This window comes from Rhinolophus ferrumequinum, chromosome 8, assembly GCF_004115265.2.
Source record: "Rhinolophus ferrumequinum isolate MPI-CBG mRhiFer1 chromosome 8, mRhiFer1_v1.p, whole genome shotgun sequence".
Lineage (NCBI taxonomy): Eukaryota > Metazoa > Chordata > Mammalia > Chiroptera > Rhinolophidae > Rhinolophus > Rhinolophus ferrumequinum.
Window position 1 is genome coordinate 7,027,743 of NC_046291.1, and position 18,746 is coordinate 7,046,488.

The window sequence follows — 18,746 nt, forward strand, 5'->3', positions numbered from 1 at the left end:
ATGGCACTTACGTCAGCTGAGCCCAGACACAGTCTCAGAACCGGTCTCAACACAGCACTCTGGCACATAAGCCGAGGCCTGTTTGCCACCTACCCTCATGGAGAGGCTGGGTGAGAAGAGGGAGAGATGGCGGCAGTGAGACCAGTGTGGGAGCTGACATTGGTCCAGGTACATCAGTCCTGGGGTGGCTGTGGCTGGACAAGCCTGAAAGAGCGTAAGTAAAAGGATTTTTAAGGAGAACGAAAGGGGCTAAACTGAGGCTGGAACAGGCCTGGCAAGGCAGGGCAAGAGAGGTGAATATGCCTTGTCTCTGGCAGGTGGAGTGAGGGCAGAGTGGGGGTTAGTGTGCTGGAGTCTGCTGAGGAGGGAGGGTGGGGGCAGTTGATGGGCACAGGGGAGGTCTGGGGTCCCAGCCAGGCCTGTACAAACGAGCAGACAGGAGGTGGGACACATGGATTGTGGTGTCAGCATTCAGAGCAGGCTAAGGGGGTGCATTCGACAACATGACTTAGGAAGAGCAGCTGCACTGGTCCCAGGTTGCCCATCTGGGGACTGGGGGGCTGGTGAGCAGCTGCTGCCTCCCCAGGGAGAGGCGCTAGTGATCCCCAAGGCGGAGTCCCTGGTAGGCGCCCACTGTCTTCATTTGAGGAACCAGTATTTGCTAGGCCTTAGAGTTGTCAGGGCTAACTAACATCAATTGTTCTTGAAAATAACATAATGTCACCATCGCCGGCAAGAACATCTGCTGCCACTCAGCCCTGTCTATCCATGACAACTTCAAATGCCTCCCCGCCCCCAACAGATAAATCTTTCCAAAAGATAGGACCATACTTACAATCGGTGCGAGACAGAGGGCTGCCTGCCCTCGTGGTCATTCTGGTAAAAGTAGAATGTTACCGGTAATAAGTTACCCTAAATGCAATTTTTTGGAGGTCTAGGCTTACAAAACTGGAAACTATTTTTAACTCAATGGCACTAGGTAAAATTGGCAAAAGTTGTTAGACCACCTAGAACCTCCACCCTGGCAGCAGAAATCTTTGGATAAATTGAGCCAATCACCTTTTAGGGAAGGCATGTTAACGTTTACAGCGCTAATCAGACACAAGTAAAATAACAGGTGATCAAAGTTGGCAGAACCCTTAAAGAGCTCACAGTCAAGAGACCCTCCCCGGAGTCCCAAATAGCCTGGCTTCCTTCACGCCTGTTGCTCCGAGCCGAGCCTGGAAGCGTTTGGATCCAATTGTGAACAGATGATAAAAGTTCTCAGATGTTTCTCATACTGGAATCTGACCTGCTCCTCTGTTGTTTTTCCTATTTGAATGGAGATTACAGTCTTATCTGGCCTGCTCATATCCTTTTAATTTCCTCTTAAAAACTAAAAAAAAAAATACTTTGTACATTTCTGATGCAAGGCATATATATTTTTTCTGGCCTCTGAAAAATCCGCTTATCCCCCATTGGTCTCTGGTGAAGTCAACCAGATGCTTCAAAAACACGTTTGGAAACTACTCCCCACAGTAGTTTTTGCTCCTAGCTGCCCGTTTCTGACAAGCGGCTGACCACATCGGCACTGAGTGTGAGGTAGCAAACCTTGGTCACAGATCTAAATCGTGTTGAGATTTCTACTCTGAAATCTCACATTAAACATGGCTCTCCCCAATCAGAAATCGTGCCCAAATAGCTTACAGACCTGAGCATCGGACACGGTGCTCTGAGAGCAGGGTGTCTGGAGGAAAAACTCACAGTCATGTCTGGCTGTCTGAGCGGAGGTGCAGGGGACTCTATGACTCGGGGCAGTGGCCGAGCTCAGGGGGTTTTGCAGGAGCCAGTGTGAGGCTGAACCTTTTGGGGTCTGTAGCAGTGGCTGCTTCATCAGATTCTATGCTTCAGCTGCCCCAGAGCTGCCCCCCAAGCTGTCAGTGTTCTTACATGAAGATGAAGCACAAGGCTCAGAAGCACCAGGCTCGGCCCCCTTGCAGACTGGAAGGTGGGAGTTCAGCAGAGTCGGGAAGTAGCCATTTCTGGCACAGTGGACCATCTGGGGACAAGTGGAATGGTCTTCCAGCCTGGACGAGAAAATGAAAAAGAGCAATCGATACAGAGAACCAGGAGGTATTGACTGCTGACTACATCGTAGCATCACAGACAAATACAAAAAGTGAAAGTACCTGAGATTCTTTTGTTAAATGGAGATTAGCAGATACTAAATCTTTTAAGGGTATTGGCAGAAACCAGGAAGTACCCTTACCCCGCTCTGTTAGCTCTTCTAAATTTACAGTGATACGTGGCTCAGAATCTTTCTAAGACACAATTCTATCTTATGGTTCTAGGTGACATGGGAAAATGACATTTCAACCAAGTTATTTAAGGCACCCATCTTCTAGTTTTTTCTCCCAGGATGAAGCAGATTAGCAAAGGGACGAATCTGATCAGAGAACACATGACCTGTCACGTTAGGCACGACAACAGGCATTAGGCTGGTACAGGGCTGAAGAAGAGCTTGTTCTCTGTGATACTACCTAAATGGTGCATGCCTTGCCTCACTGGGCACCTGGGTCAGGGGAGATGGCTGGCAGAGACTCACTCATCCAGAAGATATGTGTTGTGTGTCTCATTGTGCCAGAACCCAGGCCAGGTGTGAGAGATGGGACCTGGCGAGCACATCACAGGGGGTCAAGGCGGGTGGCTCCTCGGTCAGCTTTTACAACAGATCCTGAGGCCTCTCCATGTGGCTGCACAGCACTCACTCCTCTTCAGCAAGGAGACAACTAGCCAGCTGCTCCAGCAAGGGCTGGGCGGGACACACCATGACATGGCCCACGCTTTCAAGGATTAGGCCCTATGAAATGGTTGTTCTTGAATGTCAATTCCAGCAGCAAAGATAAGCAGACACTTAACAGACCTGAGGGGACAGGAAATGCTGTGTGTGTGTGTGTGTGTGTGTGTGTGTGTGTGTGTGTGTGTGTATGTGGTGTGTCACTCAGCCAGGCCTGAACTCTGATCTGGGGCTTGCTTGGGGCCCAAAGAGGGAAAATCTCCCAGCAGAAGTAACACCATGAGCAAGGTGGAGAGGCAAAAGAAAATATTACTTATGCTGCGTTGCTACAGAAAGATTTAAGGCACCACAAAAAATGTGGGCTGGAGGGTGCAGGGTGTCCTGGGGACCTTCCAGGGCTGAGGTGGTGGGGGAGGGGTCAATTGAGAAGGACCCAACCAGCCAAGGTTTGATTAGATTTTATGTCTAACGATGATAGGTGTCACAGTAATAACATTCCATGATGAGGTGCTAGAAAGATCATTCTGTCTATGGTCAGAGAGATGTTAGACAGCTCTCCTGGGCCCGGGCTCAAGGAAGGCAGAGAGAAGGGCCAGAGCTGGGAGAACAGGTGGGAAGCAGAGGGCTCACTAGTCCACGGGATGGGATTCTGGCTCAAGTGTTTGGGGATATTAATGCCATTACCTGAAGCAGGGACCTCAGAAAACATTTGTGTTCATCTAGGAAACTCTAAATTAGGGTGCTGTGGGGACACGTCTAGCACTTGGGGGCAAGTCTGGGCCGGAGTTAGAGATGTGGACATCAGCAGTGTGTAATGGAAATCAGAGAACAAGCAGGATGGGATGGGGACCTTAAACGGGTCCCGAGGAACACAACATTTTAGGAAGAAGAGGGGTGCGAGTCGGGAGACCCCCCAAAGTGGTGACGGGATGTGGAGGTGGGGGAGCTACCAGGAGGGAAGTGATCAGAAATGGCAGCCTAGAGAGATGTAGACATGCTGATGGCTGTGGCAGCGAGAATTTGCTGAAGTCACTGTCAGACCATGTGGGGCTGTGATGGGAGAGGAGGATGGGCCAGGGAAGTTCCCAGAGAGGGCCTGAGGGAGCCCAGGCCCGGGAAAGAAGGCAGTAGGAGGAGAGGTTGAAGATGGAGCAAAGTTTGGACAGGGATGGGAGGAGAGGGCATCTAGAATCCACGGTTGAGTGAGGCTCAGACAAGAAGAAAACAGGCCGAGGGGAGGAGGGGAAGCACACATCTGACGTTGGGGTGAGTGGGGGTATCCCCACAGCCAAGGGGCAACTATTTGTTTTTACTTTCAACCTTTCTTTTCTTGATTATTAAACCAGTATTTATCATGAAAAATTAGGAAAATATATACAATATATAGAATGAGCTGCCCTCCCAACACCTAGACATAACCACTATTAACGTTTGATATCTCTCACTCTTTTTTAAAAATGCAAATGTATACTAACACACACACACACACACACACACACACACACACACACACACTTGGGATCCCTGTAAGTGGCCAGCAGGCTAGATCCATACGATTTTATAATTTGCTTTTTCATTTAATATATTGTGAGGCTCTAGCCATGCATTCAACATTCTTCTAAAACATCATTTTCAATACTGTTTTATGTGGATATATAATTTATGTAATCAGCCTGCTACTTTGGGCACTGAGATTCTCATTTCATAAATAACATGGCAATAAATACACTTGTATATGTACCTGCAAAATTCCGATTTCTTCTCAGTATAAAATCCTAGAAATGGGATTACTGACTCATAAAGTACTAGTATCTTGAATACGTGTAATGCATATTGTCAGATGTCCCCAAGATCACTGAGATTCTCGATTTATCGACACTCCCGACACTCCCGACAATACTGGGTTCTTGGGCGTGCTGGTTGTGCATGCAGTGTGTATAACTTTTTAAAGAGGCTGACCTAAAAATCCGCCATCACCCACCCACTTGCCACATCACACCCACTGTCTCACTTCCCTATTAGGCACTTGCTCTGTGTGCTTCTGAGGGAAGGAATCACAAATCATTTATTTTTGCATCCCTGGCGATCAGCACACCGTCTGGCACACAGAGTGACATACATGTTTGTTGAACTGGCCCCATCGAGGGAGCTGGTGATAGGTAATTGCTTCATTAGAGTGGGAAGGTCCATCGTTTCCGGAAAATGAGGGCTCTCATTCCTTGCAGGGACCACTTCCACAAATAAGGGGACAGCCACACGTGCTCCCCAGTCACGGAAAAATGTCCTTTTCTTTTTCTACAAAGTTAATTCTCTGATTCAAGAATTAATCGTGCCCATTGGTTAGATCTTATGAGTCCCTTTATGCTTCTCTCTGGTCAAAATATCCTGTTCTAGTTGCTTCTCTGTGAAGCCAGGGTTTTAACAACTTTAAAAGATAATTTTAAAATAATTTTTAAAAATGATGATTTGGTGTCCCCTTTCCCATGTCAAACAAGATGAATTTCATTAGTTCCTGTAACTACTTCCATTCAAAAAAGATATTATGTTTATAAACTGGATTTACCAGTAGTTGACACTTGGCTATATTCTGAATGAAAAAGAAAAACCTCCACAAAACCCCTCAGATATAAATGACATTTTGGGGACAATTAGGGACTATTGATATACTATATAATGTTATTAATGTTACCTTTCTTAGGTGAGATAATGTGGGTAAGTACAGGATGTTATTCTTAGGAGATGTGTGCTGAAAGCCTGCAATCTTTTTTCAGACAGCTCAGAAAAAAAATATATACATGTGTGTAAATTATATGTTAAGCACATAGAAAGAACGAGTGTGAGAGAGCACGTGAGAGTGCAAAGGTAGCAAAATGTTAAGTTCAAAGCCCTTCATTATAATATTCTGTCAAATTTTCTGTAGGTTAAAAAATACTGGTTGTAGGTTTAAGAGAAAAAGACATATTAGTTTGCATATTAGTAATTAAACCTAAAAACCTCAAAATATGAAGCACATGATGACTAGTTTTGAAATCAAATCACCCATCTCAGGGCACCGGTCCATGGCATGGGCCTCGAAATTCCAGGTCAAGTCCCAGATGGGCAACAGAACTTGGCAAGATCTGGGTGCTGGGGCTCCGGTGTCCCCAGCATCCGTGCAAGGAGCTGCATGAGGGTAGGTATTTCCATGTTTTGTTTGTTGCTGTATTCCTGGCACCTGGTTGTTCATTAGAAATCACTGTAGAATAAAACTGGAAACAACCAAACTGCCCAGCTATAGGGGATAACTAAATAACATATAGCACTTTCATTGGAAATATTTATTCAACATGTGTTGAATAGACCAGAGGATCTGGGTAACCAGGCTAGTTTTATTTATGTAAACAGGGTAAAAGCAAGGCTATGAAGAATGAATAAGTCTTGGCAACTAAGAATGCTTATAGTTGCTTTAAAAATTGATCTGAATTTAAGTCGATTTGCTGTCTTACCCTGTGACACTCCAGCCCAACAAAGTGACTGAGGAGAGGCTGCAGAAAAGAAACAAGAGTTTTTCCTGGGTAGACTCACAATTCCTTCTGGTCCTTTCCTTTCACATTACATTGGCTCCCGCTTGGCTTCTCCTAGAGGAATGGCCCTGGAGATCCTGAAATCCAACCACTTCATTTTTTTGGAAGAAGAAACCTGGGGGAAGTGAGGGACTCAACCTCCCTTCAAAAATCCCCAAAAGATAAACAATGAAGAGATAAATGCTTCCCAATATGAACATTTTATTTTGAAATTTTAAATACATACATCTTACATTGCCGTTAATGAAAATGAAGCTTAAGAAAATCGATTCCCGCCTCCTTTAGCCCAAACTTACACTGGGTACCCGTTCCTGTGGCCCCCGGGGGTGACAGGCCGGCACAGGGGCTCGTCACTACCCCACTGTGCGCTGGTCGGGCCCTTCCGCCTCGTCTTCCCCGTGTTGGTCATGATCTGGTGGATGGAAAGAGGAAACGAGGCTGGAGAAATCATGTACTTAAGAGCTGACCTTGAAGTAGAACTTACTACATTTAATAAATTGATCTATAGGAATAAGAGGCTTTGCAAATAAATGAGGCAAGATCATGACAAAGATTATTCAGAGAAACAGAATATTTGGGGAAAAATCCCTTTAGGTTTGCATACTATACCATTTAGCACTATATATTTGAAAAAGAAATCAAACCATGGAAAAAAGGAGATGAAAACAGTTGAAGACAATAACTTATCACATCTCTGGAGAAGACTGATTTTTGGAAGTTGAGAAGGGAAAAAAGATGGACAGATTTGATTTCATGAAAAATTAACATTTCTACATAAATATTAAAGATAAGCCAAATTAAGAGGTAAACAACTGAGAAGATATATTTGCAGCAAATTTAACAGAGTAAAGGTTAAAATTTTCATTAGATAAGGAGCTCTTACAACTCAGTAAGTAAAACACGTAATAGGTAACTGGGCAAAAAATTCAAACAGCCAAGTGACAAACTAGAAAATATCACCAGAAAATAGAAAAAAGTGATCAACTTTACAAGTAAGGAATAAAGAAATAAATGGAGCCACTATAGTCAAGCTGCTAAGTCACTAAAATCAAGGAGGTTGAGGCCTGAGGAAATGATTCTATTCTTGTTCTAACTATCCTGGGAACTTGACCTTTTGAACTTTCCAATCCTCGTTCAATGTCTGGATAGACATCAGACCTCCAGATAACCCTCTGATTACCCCCTGAAAGACTGAGGAAGAACGTTCATGTATCCAGACCACCTGAAATCCACTGTCCAGACCACTGGTCTTCGACAGGATTACCATGTTGGACCAATCCTGAGGCTAAGAATGCAGGACCCATTCTTCTCAAGAACGTACTGTTTACTGTAAGAACCCTCAGCTTTTCTTCTTGGGAACACTCTGGGTATTGCCTAGTTGTGTTTCTGATTTGCAAACCCTAAGGCCCTTGACTAAATCTTTATCATTTATTTCTAGTCAAAGCCTCCAGATTCTTTTTGAGTTCGTTTGACACGAGTAATCAGAAACTGTAATTTTACCAAAAAGGAATCATTCTTCAATTATTAAATGGGTGACAATTAAAAAAAATGATCCCATCCACTGCTGGCAATATTTCAAAACGTTAGTGGCATGGAAATTTGAGACAGCTCTTTTGGAAAGTAATTTGGCATTTTATATCAAGAGTTGTAAAAATGTTCATATCCTTGGGTGTCAATCCTAATGAAAGAATCCAAAATATGGAAAATGTTAAATAAACAGAGTTGCTGGTTACAAAATTATTATAGAGTAAAACTCTATAGAACAATCTAACTGTCCAGTAATAGGGGAATATTTAAGTAAAACAAGGCATATTCATTTGAAATATTATATAGTCATTTACAATGATAAAGACTAGGTTAGGGAGAAAACGTTTATTTAAAACATTAAAGTCAAGTATAATACTGAACATAAATGATGTTTTTGATTACGCTAACAGTACACAGAAAGACTGGAAGGATTTAGTGAGACACTAAAATGATTACAGTGGCTATATAGGATAGTAGAACCAAGAATAATTCCATGTTTCCCTGAGAATAAGACCTAGTCGGACAGTTAGTTCTAATGAGTCTTTTGGAATAAAAATTAATATAAGACCCAGTATATTATATTATGTTATATTATATTATATTATATTATATTATATTATACCCAGTCTTATATGAAAATAAAAGCGGGTCTCATATTAATTTTTGCTCCAAAAGATGCATTTGAGCTGATTGTCTGGCTAGGTCTTATTTTCAGGGAAACATGTTTTTTTTCCTCTATTTTCCAAGTTTTCTGTAATATAGTTATACTATGTTAATAATTAAGAAAACTTGTTTTAAAAAAGGAAATCACTATAAAACCAGTGAAATCTGAGTAAAGTCTGTGAATTGTACCAACACCAATTTCCTGGTTTGAAGTTGTGCTTCAAGTTACACAAGACGGTACCACTGGGTGGATGGGGCCTTTCTGTACTACTTTTTCAACTTTCTGTAATCTATAATTATTTAAAAAACAGAAAAGTACAAAAAATTTTTTTTCATTGAAATTACATCTGTGATTTCTTGATTTGTACTGAAAAGTTATTAGGGTTTACCTACTCTATTTGAGGTAGGGGGAAGAAAAAAAAGGGCCAATTTCCTATGGGAAAGAATCAATAGGCCTCACCAGTACTGTGGGGACAGCTACCAGCTACCAGCTAGGGGGGTGGACAGGTTGTGCCCGAATCGGCACTCGAAGGGGGGTGGGGCAAATGGAAGGGGGTGTGAAGGGGAAAAGACAGGAGAGAGAAGGTGGGAGGGAGGACTTTATAGTCTTGGAGGAAACAGAACATAAATTAGCTTTCCAAATAAGAACTAAAACGTAGTTTCATCTCCCTTTATATTGCTCGTGAAATGTGCAAAAGAGGCTATTTTAACTGCAGTCACTTAATACTGCTGTCTGCTTCTACTCCAACTTCCCTTCTGTCACATTGCCCGCCCCCCCAGTATCTAGAGCCAAATTTACATGTCCACCCTTATCACCAAGGCAGGCCCCTTAAGTCCAATTTTCAGTGGTACTTTAGGACCATTCATGCTTTCTCTTTCCCCCTTTGCTAATGCCAGTCAGAACACTTGGGTCTTTCCACAGAGGGCTAAACAGGCTAAGTCTTAAGCTACTGGAAAAGGGAGACAGTAAATATGTGGGTTCTTTCAAGTCTGTCGCTAGCCCTCTGCCTCCTCCTCCCTGCTCTATGGTCCTTCCGAGCTCAACCCTCCTCCTTCCTTCCTGGAGGGAAGAAAACATATATCACTTATATTTGAGTGTTTCAGCCTTTGGAAAACCTAGTCAGTCATACCATCTCCTTAAAGCTTCATGGGTCTAAGAACCTAAGAAATAATTTAGAGTGGGTGGAGCTGTCCTTTACAATGGACGAGGAAACCGAGTCTGGCCTGTTGTCAGAATGCCTGAGGAAAGGTCCTCGTGAAGAGGGTTAAGTGTGCGGGCCCAGCACTACTGCATTTGGCACGCCCAGTACCTCAGAGCAGCCACTTTCCAGAGGGTGCTTCCTGTCTGCCTTACAACCTGCTGCACTTGCAGGATGAGCCACCCTGTGGCCCATAAGGTCTCTGGGCCCCTCAGTTGCCAAGGAGCCTTTTGGGGCTGGAAAGATCGTAAACAGTATCTGGTCCAACACTCGACTGTCTACACTGAGTTCCTCAGAAATGCTTCACGGGTTGTCGGGAGAGAAGAGAAAGGGTTCCTGACACCCACCTTACTCACCCAGAGGAACTCAAGCTTTTATGTATATTATAGATGGAGAGTTTCTTTGAAAGAAGGTTCTGCTACTAAAAGAATGCAGCATATTTAACCACAATTTAAAAAATGCGGCACATGATTTAGCTGAATATAATTTATTTATTTAGTAGTAGAAGATGGTCAACACATGTCAATTTAGGTAAAAAATATATTTCCCATTTACTAGTTTTTGAGTATTGGTGAATCACTGAAAGAAATTATGACATGTTACAAAGCAGTATGGATTTTTGTAAGAAATTACAGGTATGTAATATATCTATCTATAATAATAGAAAGTAACCTGGAAACTGAAGCAGACAGACACTGCTAGCTGTCTGTCCAATATTCATTCTCTCTTTCTTGACCAACAGAACTCTGATTTTGTTGCCACAAAATGTGTCTACTGAACAATACTCACCTTCCCAGACTCCCTTGCAGCTAGGGACCATGTGACTCAGTTCTGACCAGTAAAAGGTAAGTGGAAGTCGCCAGATGGAGCTTCAGGAAAAGCACTATAGAGGGGGTGGATTTGGTTAGCCTGCATTTTTAGCCTCTTCCTGACTTTATCACGGATTTGTGCCAGGAGCTGCATCCATCACCTTATGACCAAGAGGCTCAAGCATGTGAATGAAGGGCTCAGGCACTGAGGCAGAACTACCACGGAACTAATGCAAATAAAGCTCCAAGGGCCCAGAAGGGGCCCTAGCAATGTGTTCACATGGTCATATGTTTTTGTAAAATTTGCAAAAGTAGGATATTTTAACTGTTATTACTTAACACTGCCATTTCCTTCTATTCTGACTTCCCTTCTGCTGTTTCTTTCTATATTATCAAAAACTAAATGTGAGGCTGAAAGAAAATTTTCTAATCCATCAACAATTAAGAAAATTTGACCAAATGTGTTACAGGAAGGACTGACTTCCTTTCTCTCTGTAGAAAAATTACAAACTTATCATATACGTAAAGGCAATCAAAGGGCATAAAACAAAAAATATATACACAGAAAAGACTACGAAGTGGGCTGAGCAGCTAGTTCACTAAAACACTACTTTCTGTTTGTGGTATCTGTCAGTTCTTCAAATTTGAATTTGACTGTGATTTATTTTTGCAGTCTCATTCTAAATTAAGTATTCACTTTTATACCTTTGTATCCCTTTATTTTAAAGAATGCCTCCAAAACCCCATAAACTGAAGGTGCCATAAAACCCAGATTTTCCTTTCTTACTGACAAGGCAGGATTCTCTGCTATTTGCTTCTTCTTCTATAAAATGGAACAATAGCAGTATGTATCTACAGTTTATTGGGAGGATTACATTAAATGGACTCAGACGTGTGAAACAGTCAGCACGGGGCTGGTCCATGACATGTGCTGAACTAATTTAAGTCATGCCTATTACTGTTGCTAAAGGTAACTAAACAACAGTTTAGTAAGTTTAAACTTCAAAATAAAAACAAAAAACTAAGATTCTATGATTAAATATCTACATCCCTTTAACCAAGGTGATAAAGATATTGGCATTCTATTTAGGAAGAATTAAATGATTATTCAGCATAGTATGCATGATACGAAAAAATTCAGAAATAACCATGCAAGGAGAAGTTGGCAAAATCATCAGTCTTGACCTGATAATCAGGCTGAAGAAGAAACATGGCATGCTGCTTTGCACCAAAATCATGAGTAGGCAATACATATGACGTGGCCGCCGACACGTTCACGCTCACGCAAGCTGAGGATAAGTGATTCATTCTCTTGTCGCAAGCTTTCTGAGGCCCCTGTGGTCTTCAGCACTTTTTGCGGCCTGGGCCCTGCAGAATACTGGCGCCATTTGAACTTGGGAGGCAAGGACTGCAGGACAGCCTTGCAGGGAAGGGAGTGGCAGCAAGGACCCAGCAGGGAACAAGCTACTGGGTCCGGGAATCTGCTTCCTTGCATCCCTGAATCCACTGGTGCCCCCAACCCCCATCCCCAACTACACCTCCACCCTCACCCCCAAGCTAGTAGTTTCTAAATCATTGGTGTGTACAATAACCAATTCCTGGGATTATGGCGATAAGGTCTGGGGCAGGGCGTAGACTATTTTTAACCCACATTCGATGGTCTGGGACTTTGAGAAACCTTGGGCTAGCTCTGACATCACAGGACAGTAACTGCCAAAACACTGACCACTCCTCGCTGTTATCTACAACCTTCATCAATAGCACAGTTTTATCTGCTCTGTGTCTTCTTGTGTAAACTTGTAAAAGGTAACACCTATGTCTTCAACTTTTTCAGCATTCTGCTGTGCATTAGGCAAGTGGCACCTTCAAGAAAAACTTTTTGAAGATAATTTTCTGACACAATGTTTCAAAAAGTCAACCTCTTTGGACTGATTTTGAAAAATCTGCAATCTACCTAGTCCATCAGAATGGGAAGCATGAATCATGATTTTTTGGGCACATATTCCCCAGTGAAATGTCTTTTATTTCTGGCAGGTTCTACCATTTGTCTTGCATGTGCCACTAGAGCCTGACCGACTGGCAGTTCCCCTGAGACTCACGCCCTTCCCTACTTAGCTGGTGGGTGGTAACCAGTGGCTCCCAGAGCTGCTAAGCATCAGAGTCATCGGGGAACTCTCAGAGGTCAGATTTTGGCCCCATCATTGAGTGTGACTCCATAGGCCTCTCGGAGGCTTGAACTAACTACTCAGTCCATCCTGAAACACTCGTCCCTTCTGTTTTTTGTGGCACTGCGTCCTCCTGTCCTCCTCAAGCCTCTCTATTCATTTTCTGTCCTCCTCGGGGCCCCTCCTCTTTCTTCCACTCCTGACATGCTGGTAGAGTCCTCTGTCCTCAGCTCCTTTCTCCTTTTCCATCCTCAGCTCCAGCAAGCAACCACATCTGCTCTGATGGTTTCAGCCATCACCTGTGTGCTGATGACATCCAATTCCCTGCTGATGGGTAAGACACACAAACTCTAAGAGACTGGATGGTAGATGGTTACCACTAAGGACGGGCAGGCCGTCAGGTATTATAAAGGTCCCTGGCATGTGCCTTTTAGTTATATTCTAGTCCCTCTTCTGTTCACCAGCATGTCTCTTTGTGACAGGTAGTAGGGCCACTGGAAGCAAATTGGCCAACATGGAATTTCTCAGAAACACAGCATCATAACAGACCAAAGCAAACCCTTATATGCTATTGCAAATGCTCAGTCATCACCGGTCAACCTCTCCTTTCTATTTCAGGACCCCCACCCCTTCATGCAGTACTTACTCCCAAGTACTCTGTGGTCAGGAGCTTCTCCCCTGAGAGTTCTCCGAGCTGGGGCTGGATCAGTTCGTCTTTGTCCAGATCGGCTTCCATAGTGTCATGGTCCTCCTGTTTCAAAGGAGACATGGGTGAACATTCTGGATCCCCTGCCGCAAGATCCCAGAGGGGTGGGTCCCCCAAATGGGCCCCTGCCATGAAATGAGAAGGCCTTAGCCCAACCACAGCAACTCGTGGGTCTCAGGGGCAGTGTACCTTCTGCCATAACCTCTCAATGAAGGTGAAAGCGACAATGCCAGCCCACCTTGTTAGGAAGCTGGCAGCCTAATGAGTACTTCCACAACCGCAGATGTGAAGAGGTTCAATAAGATGCTTAACAGTCTCCTGGTCACAGTTCTCAGAATTTCTCTCTGTGAGGTCAAGATGCCATGTGAACAACCTCACCAGGCAGTCTATAAATAATTATTAAGTACCTAAAAATGTACAGGCCTTACAGGGGATACAAAACTGTCTAGTATAGGCTTGTTTTTCTCAAGTAATTTAGAGTCAATAAGTAAGAGGACTCAGCAAAAAGAGTTGTTTTGCTTTGGGGAAGATGGAGTGGACATACTTTTCCCTATGCTTCCCACTAAGTATAACCCAAAATACTGGACATTACATAGAAAATATATGTAAGAGACCCTGAAAGGTGGAGAGGAGGAGGCAGACTGGCCAGGTACCTTGGGACACAGAAATGAAAGGTAGTGAGTTCCCTGCGTTTTCTTTTTTGCCTTATCGATTCCAGACTTGGAGCTAAAGAAGCCAGCAACCCAGAAACATGAATGGTGAAGAAAAACAAATAAAGTCCCCCAGAAGTCTGCTCCCTTTGGCCAAAGAACCAGGAAAGGGGAACCTAGCACGACAGAACTTTTAGAAAATAACCAAACACCACAGAAATCATTGTCACCCACCTCCAATCACACCAGCAAGAGCCTTGGGGAACCTCAACTTCTACCCTCACCAGGTGTCATGAGACACCCCAACATAGCCAGCTGGGGTGATCAGAGAGAAGGAAAAGTATGGAGGGGGAACATCATCCTTGATAGGAGGTGATGAGGCACCCCTCCCACCCCGAGGTGAGAATGGAGACCAGGTAGAGAGCCTGGACTTCCACCCCCACTAGGCAGTAACGCGATGTCCCCCCTCTCCATGCTGGGATGGTGTCAGAGGTGGCCCGGTGGAGATTCAAGATTTTTCACTACTGCCCTCCGCGTTCCCGTGTTGTCAGGGGAGGCCATGTGGGTAGCGGTAAGGAGGCATTCCTACTCTTTCTAGTCAGAGAGGTATGAGTGGCGGCCTAGAAGGGACCCAGAACTCGCACCCTACCTGCAGAAACAGGAGGTAGAACCTGGACTTCTGCCCACACCTGGCAGCAATGATGAGGGGCCCTGCTTTCCCTGCCAGCGGAGTGTCAGAAGAAGCCAGTTAAAACAAGGTTTAAATAAGATCAAAATTCTCCCAACAATACCCAAAACACCCAGGCTTAACTAATTAATCACTCATCATACCAGGAACCAGGGAGCTCTCCAAATGAATGAAAAGAGACAACAGATGCTAACGTCAAGATAACAGAGATGTTATCTGACAGATTTTAAAGCAGCCATCATAAAAATGCTTCAACGAACAATTACAAACATTCTTGAGACAAATTGAAAACTAGAAAGTTTCAAGAACATAGAAAAAGAACAAAATAAACCCAAAGTAAGCAAAAGGAGGGAAATAATAAAGAGCAGAACTCAATAAACAGGAAAACAAAATAATAGAGAAAACTAGTGAAACAAAAAGCTGGTTCTTTGAAAAGATTAATAAAATTGTCAGGCTTCTATAAAGACCGACAAATAAAAAGAAGAGAAAAATGACTAGTATCAAGAATGAAATGGGAGATATCACTACAGACCCTGTATAGAACAAAAGGATAATAAGGGATTACTACGAACAACTTTACACATACAAATTTGACAACTTAGATAAAAAATATATACTATCACAAGCCTCTCAACATGAACTAGATAACTTGAGTAGTCCAATAACTATTAAAGAAATTGAATTCATAATTTAAAAAATTCACAAAAAGAAATAACCAGGCCCATGTGGTTTTACTGGAGAATTCTACCAAACTTAAAAAAAAAAAATAACACCAATTCTATATAATGTCTTACAGAAAACAGAAGAGGAAGAGATACTTTCTAATTCATTTTATGAAGCTGGTATTATATTACCCTAGTACCAAAATCAGACAAAAACAGTACCATAAAAAAAAAAATACAGAAAAATATCTTTCATGACTAAAGATGCAAACATCTTTAATAATCAAATTAAAAGGAAAAAAAATCCTTAACCAAATATTAGCAAATTAGCAAATAGAATAGAGCAATAGATCAATATGTTAAAATAATTATATACCATGACCATGTGGAGTTTGTCCCAGTGATATAAGTATGGTTCAATACTTAAAATTAATCATTGTAATCTACAAGATTAACAGGCTTATGAAGAAAAGAATCACATGGTCATATTTATGAATGAAGAAAACACACGGCAAAATTCAACATTCATGACCAAAACTCTCAGAAAAATAAGAATAGAAGGTTACTTGATAACATCTATAAAACTATGGCTAACATTATACTTAATGGTGAAAAACTGGATGATTTTCCCATGAGATTGGGAACAAGATAAGGATTTCTACTCTTACCATTCTTCTTCAACATAGTTCTAGAAGTTCTAGCCAGAGCAATAAGACAAAAATGGAAAATAAAAAGCATATAGACCAGAAAGGAAGAAATAGAACAATCTCTATTAGCAGATGATATGACTGTCTGTTATGTAGACAATCCCAGGGAATCGACCCCAAAAAACTCCTAGAACGAATAAGTGAGTTCAGCAAGGTCATAAGATATAAGATAAACATACAAAATCAATTTTTATATACTAGCAATGACCTTAAATTAAGACACTGAAATGAAAAATACAACACCATTTACAACTGCTCACAAAAATAAAAATAAAACCAGAAATACTTAGGTATAAATTTAATAAAACATGTTTAGGATTTGTATGCTGATAACAATGAAAGAAATCAAAGAGGACCTAAATATATGGAAAGACATACCTTGTTTATGAATTGGAAGACTTAAAATAATTAAGATATAAATTCTGTCAAAACTGATATACAAGTTTAATGTAATTGCTGTAAAAATCCCAGCAAGATTTTCTGTAGATATGTACAAGATTATTCTAAAATTTATATGGAAAGGGCAAAGGAACTGGAATAGCTAAGACAATTTTTTTTTTTTAAAGAATAAGATGGGAAGAATCAGTCTATCCAATCTCGACTTACTATATAGCAACAGGAATCAAAACTGTGTGGTATTGGCAGACAGACAGACATATAGATCAATGAAACAGAATACAGAATTTCAAAACAGGCCTATACAAATATGCCCAACTGATTTTTGACAAAGGTACAAAGGCAATGCAATGGAGGAAGGGCTGCCTTTTCAAGAAATAGTGCTAGAGCAACTGGACATACACAGGGGGAAAAAAAGGAACCTCTAACTCTCTCTTATACAAAAATTAAAATAAATCATAGACTTAAATGTAAAATTATCAAATTGTTAGAAAACAGGAGAAAATCTCCAGGAAAATCTCCAGGTAGGCAAAGACTACTGATACTTGACACCAAAGACACAATCCATAAAAGAGAAAATTGGATAAACTGGATTTTATCGAAATTTTAAAAACTTGCTCTGTGAAAGACCTTGTTAGGATAAAAAGAAAAGCTACAGACTGGGAGAAGATATTTGGAAACCACATAAATATATAAAATACATAAAGAACTCTCAAAACTCAACAGTAGAAAACCCAATCCAATTAGCAAATGGGCAAAAGATATGAAGAGATACTTCACTAAAAAGGCTATGCAGATGGCAAATAAGCACATGAAAATGTTCAACATCACTAGCCATTAGGAAAATGCAAATTAAAACCACAGTGAGATGTCACTCCACGCCTACCAGAAAGGCTAAAATAAAACATAGTGACCACTCCAAATGCTGGTGAGGATGCAGAGAAACTGGATCACTCACACATTGCTGGTGGGAATACAAGTAACTGGCACAGCCACTCAGGAAAACAGCTTGGCAGTTTCTTAAAAGCAAAACATGTACCTATACACGACCCAGCCATTACGCTCTTGGGCATTTATCCCAGGGAGACGGAATCTTATTGTCACACAAATATCTGGACATGGACGTTTATAGCAGCTTTATTCGCAATATCCCCAAACTGGGAACTGATGTCTTTCCAAAGGAGAATGGTTAAACAAACGATGGTACATCCATACCATCAACTATACCACACACACAAACCTGGATGAATCTCCAGGGAATTATGTTGTGTGAAAAAGCCAGTGCTCAGTGGTTACAGACTATATGATTCCATTTACGTAACAGCCTTGAAATGGCAAAGCTATGGAAATGGAGAACAGATTAGTGGTTGCCAGGAGCTAAGGAGGAGACTCGGGTGGGAGGGAAGTGGGTGTGGCTATAAAAGAGATCCTGTGGGAAACGAAATCTAAAACTTGAATGTATCACGGTTAACACCCTGGTTGTTTACACTATAGGTTGCAAGTTGTTACCATTGGATGGAATTGGGTAAAGGGTACATAGGATATGTCTGTATTATTTCTAATAATTGCATGTGAATCTACAGTTATCTCAAAATAAAAAAAGAGGAGTTAAAATAATAGCATATATGGGAGGTCATAAGCCTGTGTCTAATCAAATGCCAGCTGAGCAATGCACATGGTCACCGGGAGCCTGCAGTAATCTTTCCCACGCCCTACCAGGGCTTTGGAGATGACACTGTCCTTTGCAGGTTAAATGATAGAGATCAGTACAAAACAGACCAGACCTTCATCTGACTGAGGTACTAAGGAAGGACTGTGTCTATATGAAGAGGGCTGGCCTGCTGTGGAAGTGAGATGGGCCTTGGCGGAAGCTGGCAGTCCAAGTGCAGGCCCAGTCTTGGGGGGAGGAGTGCCCCAGGCATATCATGCCTTGGTGACAACAGTCCTTGAGATCATCTAATCAATCCTTCCCCTGATTCCTTGCCCATTCAACAAGCTGTAATTAAGCTCCTCTAAACTTGCCAACAGGAAGAGAAAGCTCTATTCTGCAAACGAGTACCCTGTCCTTATTTTCAAACTAATTTCTAATCATTCTGGATGTCCCAGTCTTTTGCGAATTTGATTTTTTTCTGAGTCGGTTTCCAAGGAATCTGAAGGCTCAAATTCCCCAGAGGACTGCCTCTTGGTAGGGCTCTTGCAGGGGGGTGCAGCCCTGTCTCCCCAGCTCTCTTTTTA

At 42.2% G+C, this 18,746-nt stretch overlaps 1 protein-coding gene across 2 annotated transcripts in view; it reads right to left on the reverse strand.

Moving 5' to 3' along the window:
• ARMC9 (armadillo repeat containing 9) overlaps positions 1-18,746 on the reverse strand; it is a 129,348-nt gene that overhangs the window by 13,841 nt on the left and 96,761 nt on the right. Inside the window, exons 20-22 of one of the 2 annotated variants that reach the window (XM_033112450.1) lie at positions 13,349-13,453; positions 6,636-6,751; positions 1,930-2,066 (exon numbers count right to left, since the gene is read on the reverse strand). In XM_033112450.1, the coding sequence (XP_032968341.1) occupies positions 1,930-2,066; positions 6,636-6,751; positions 13,349-13,453 (358 nt within the window). Of the gene's footprint in view, positions 1-1,929; positions 2,067-6,531; positions 6,752-13,348; positions 13,454-18,746 lie in introns of those variants that run through there. The other variant, XM_033112449.1, reaches the window with a different exon arrangement.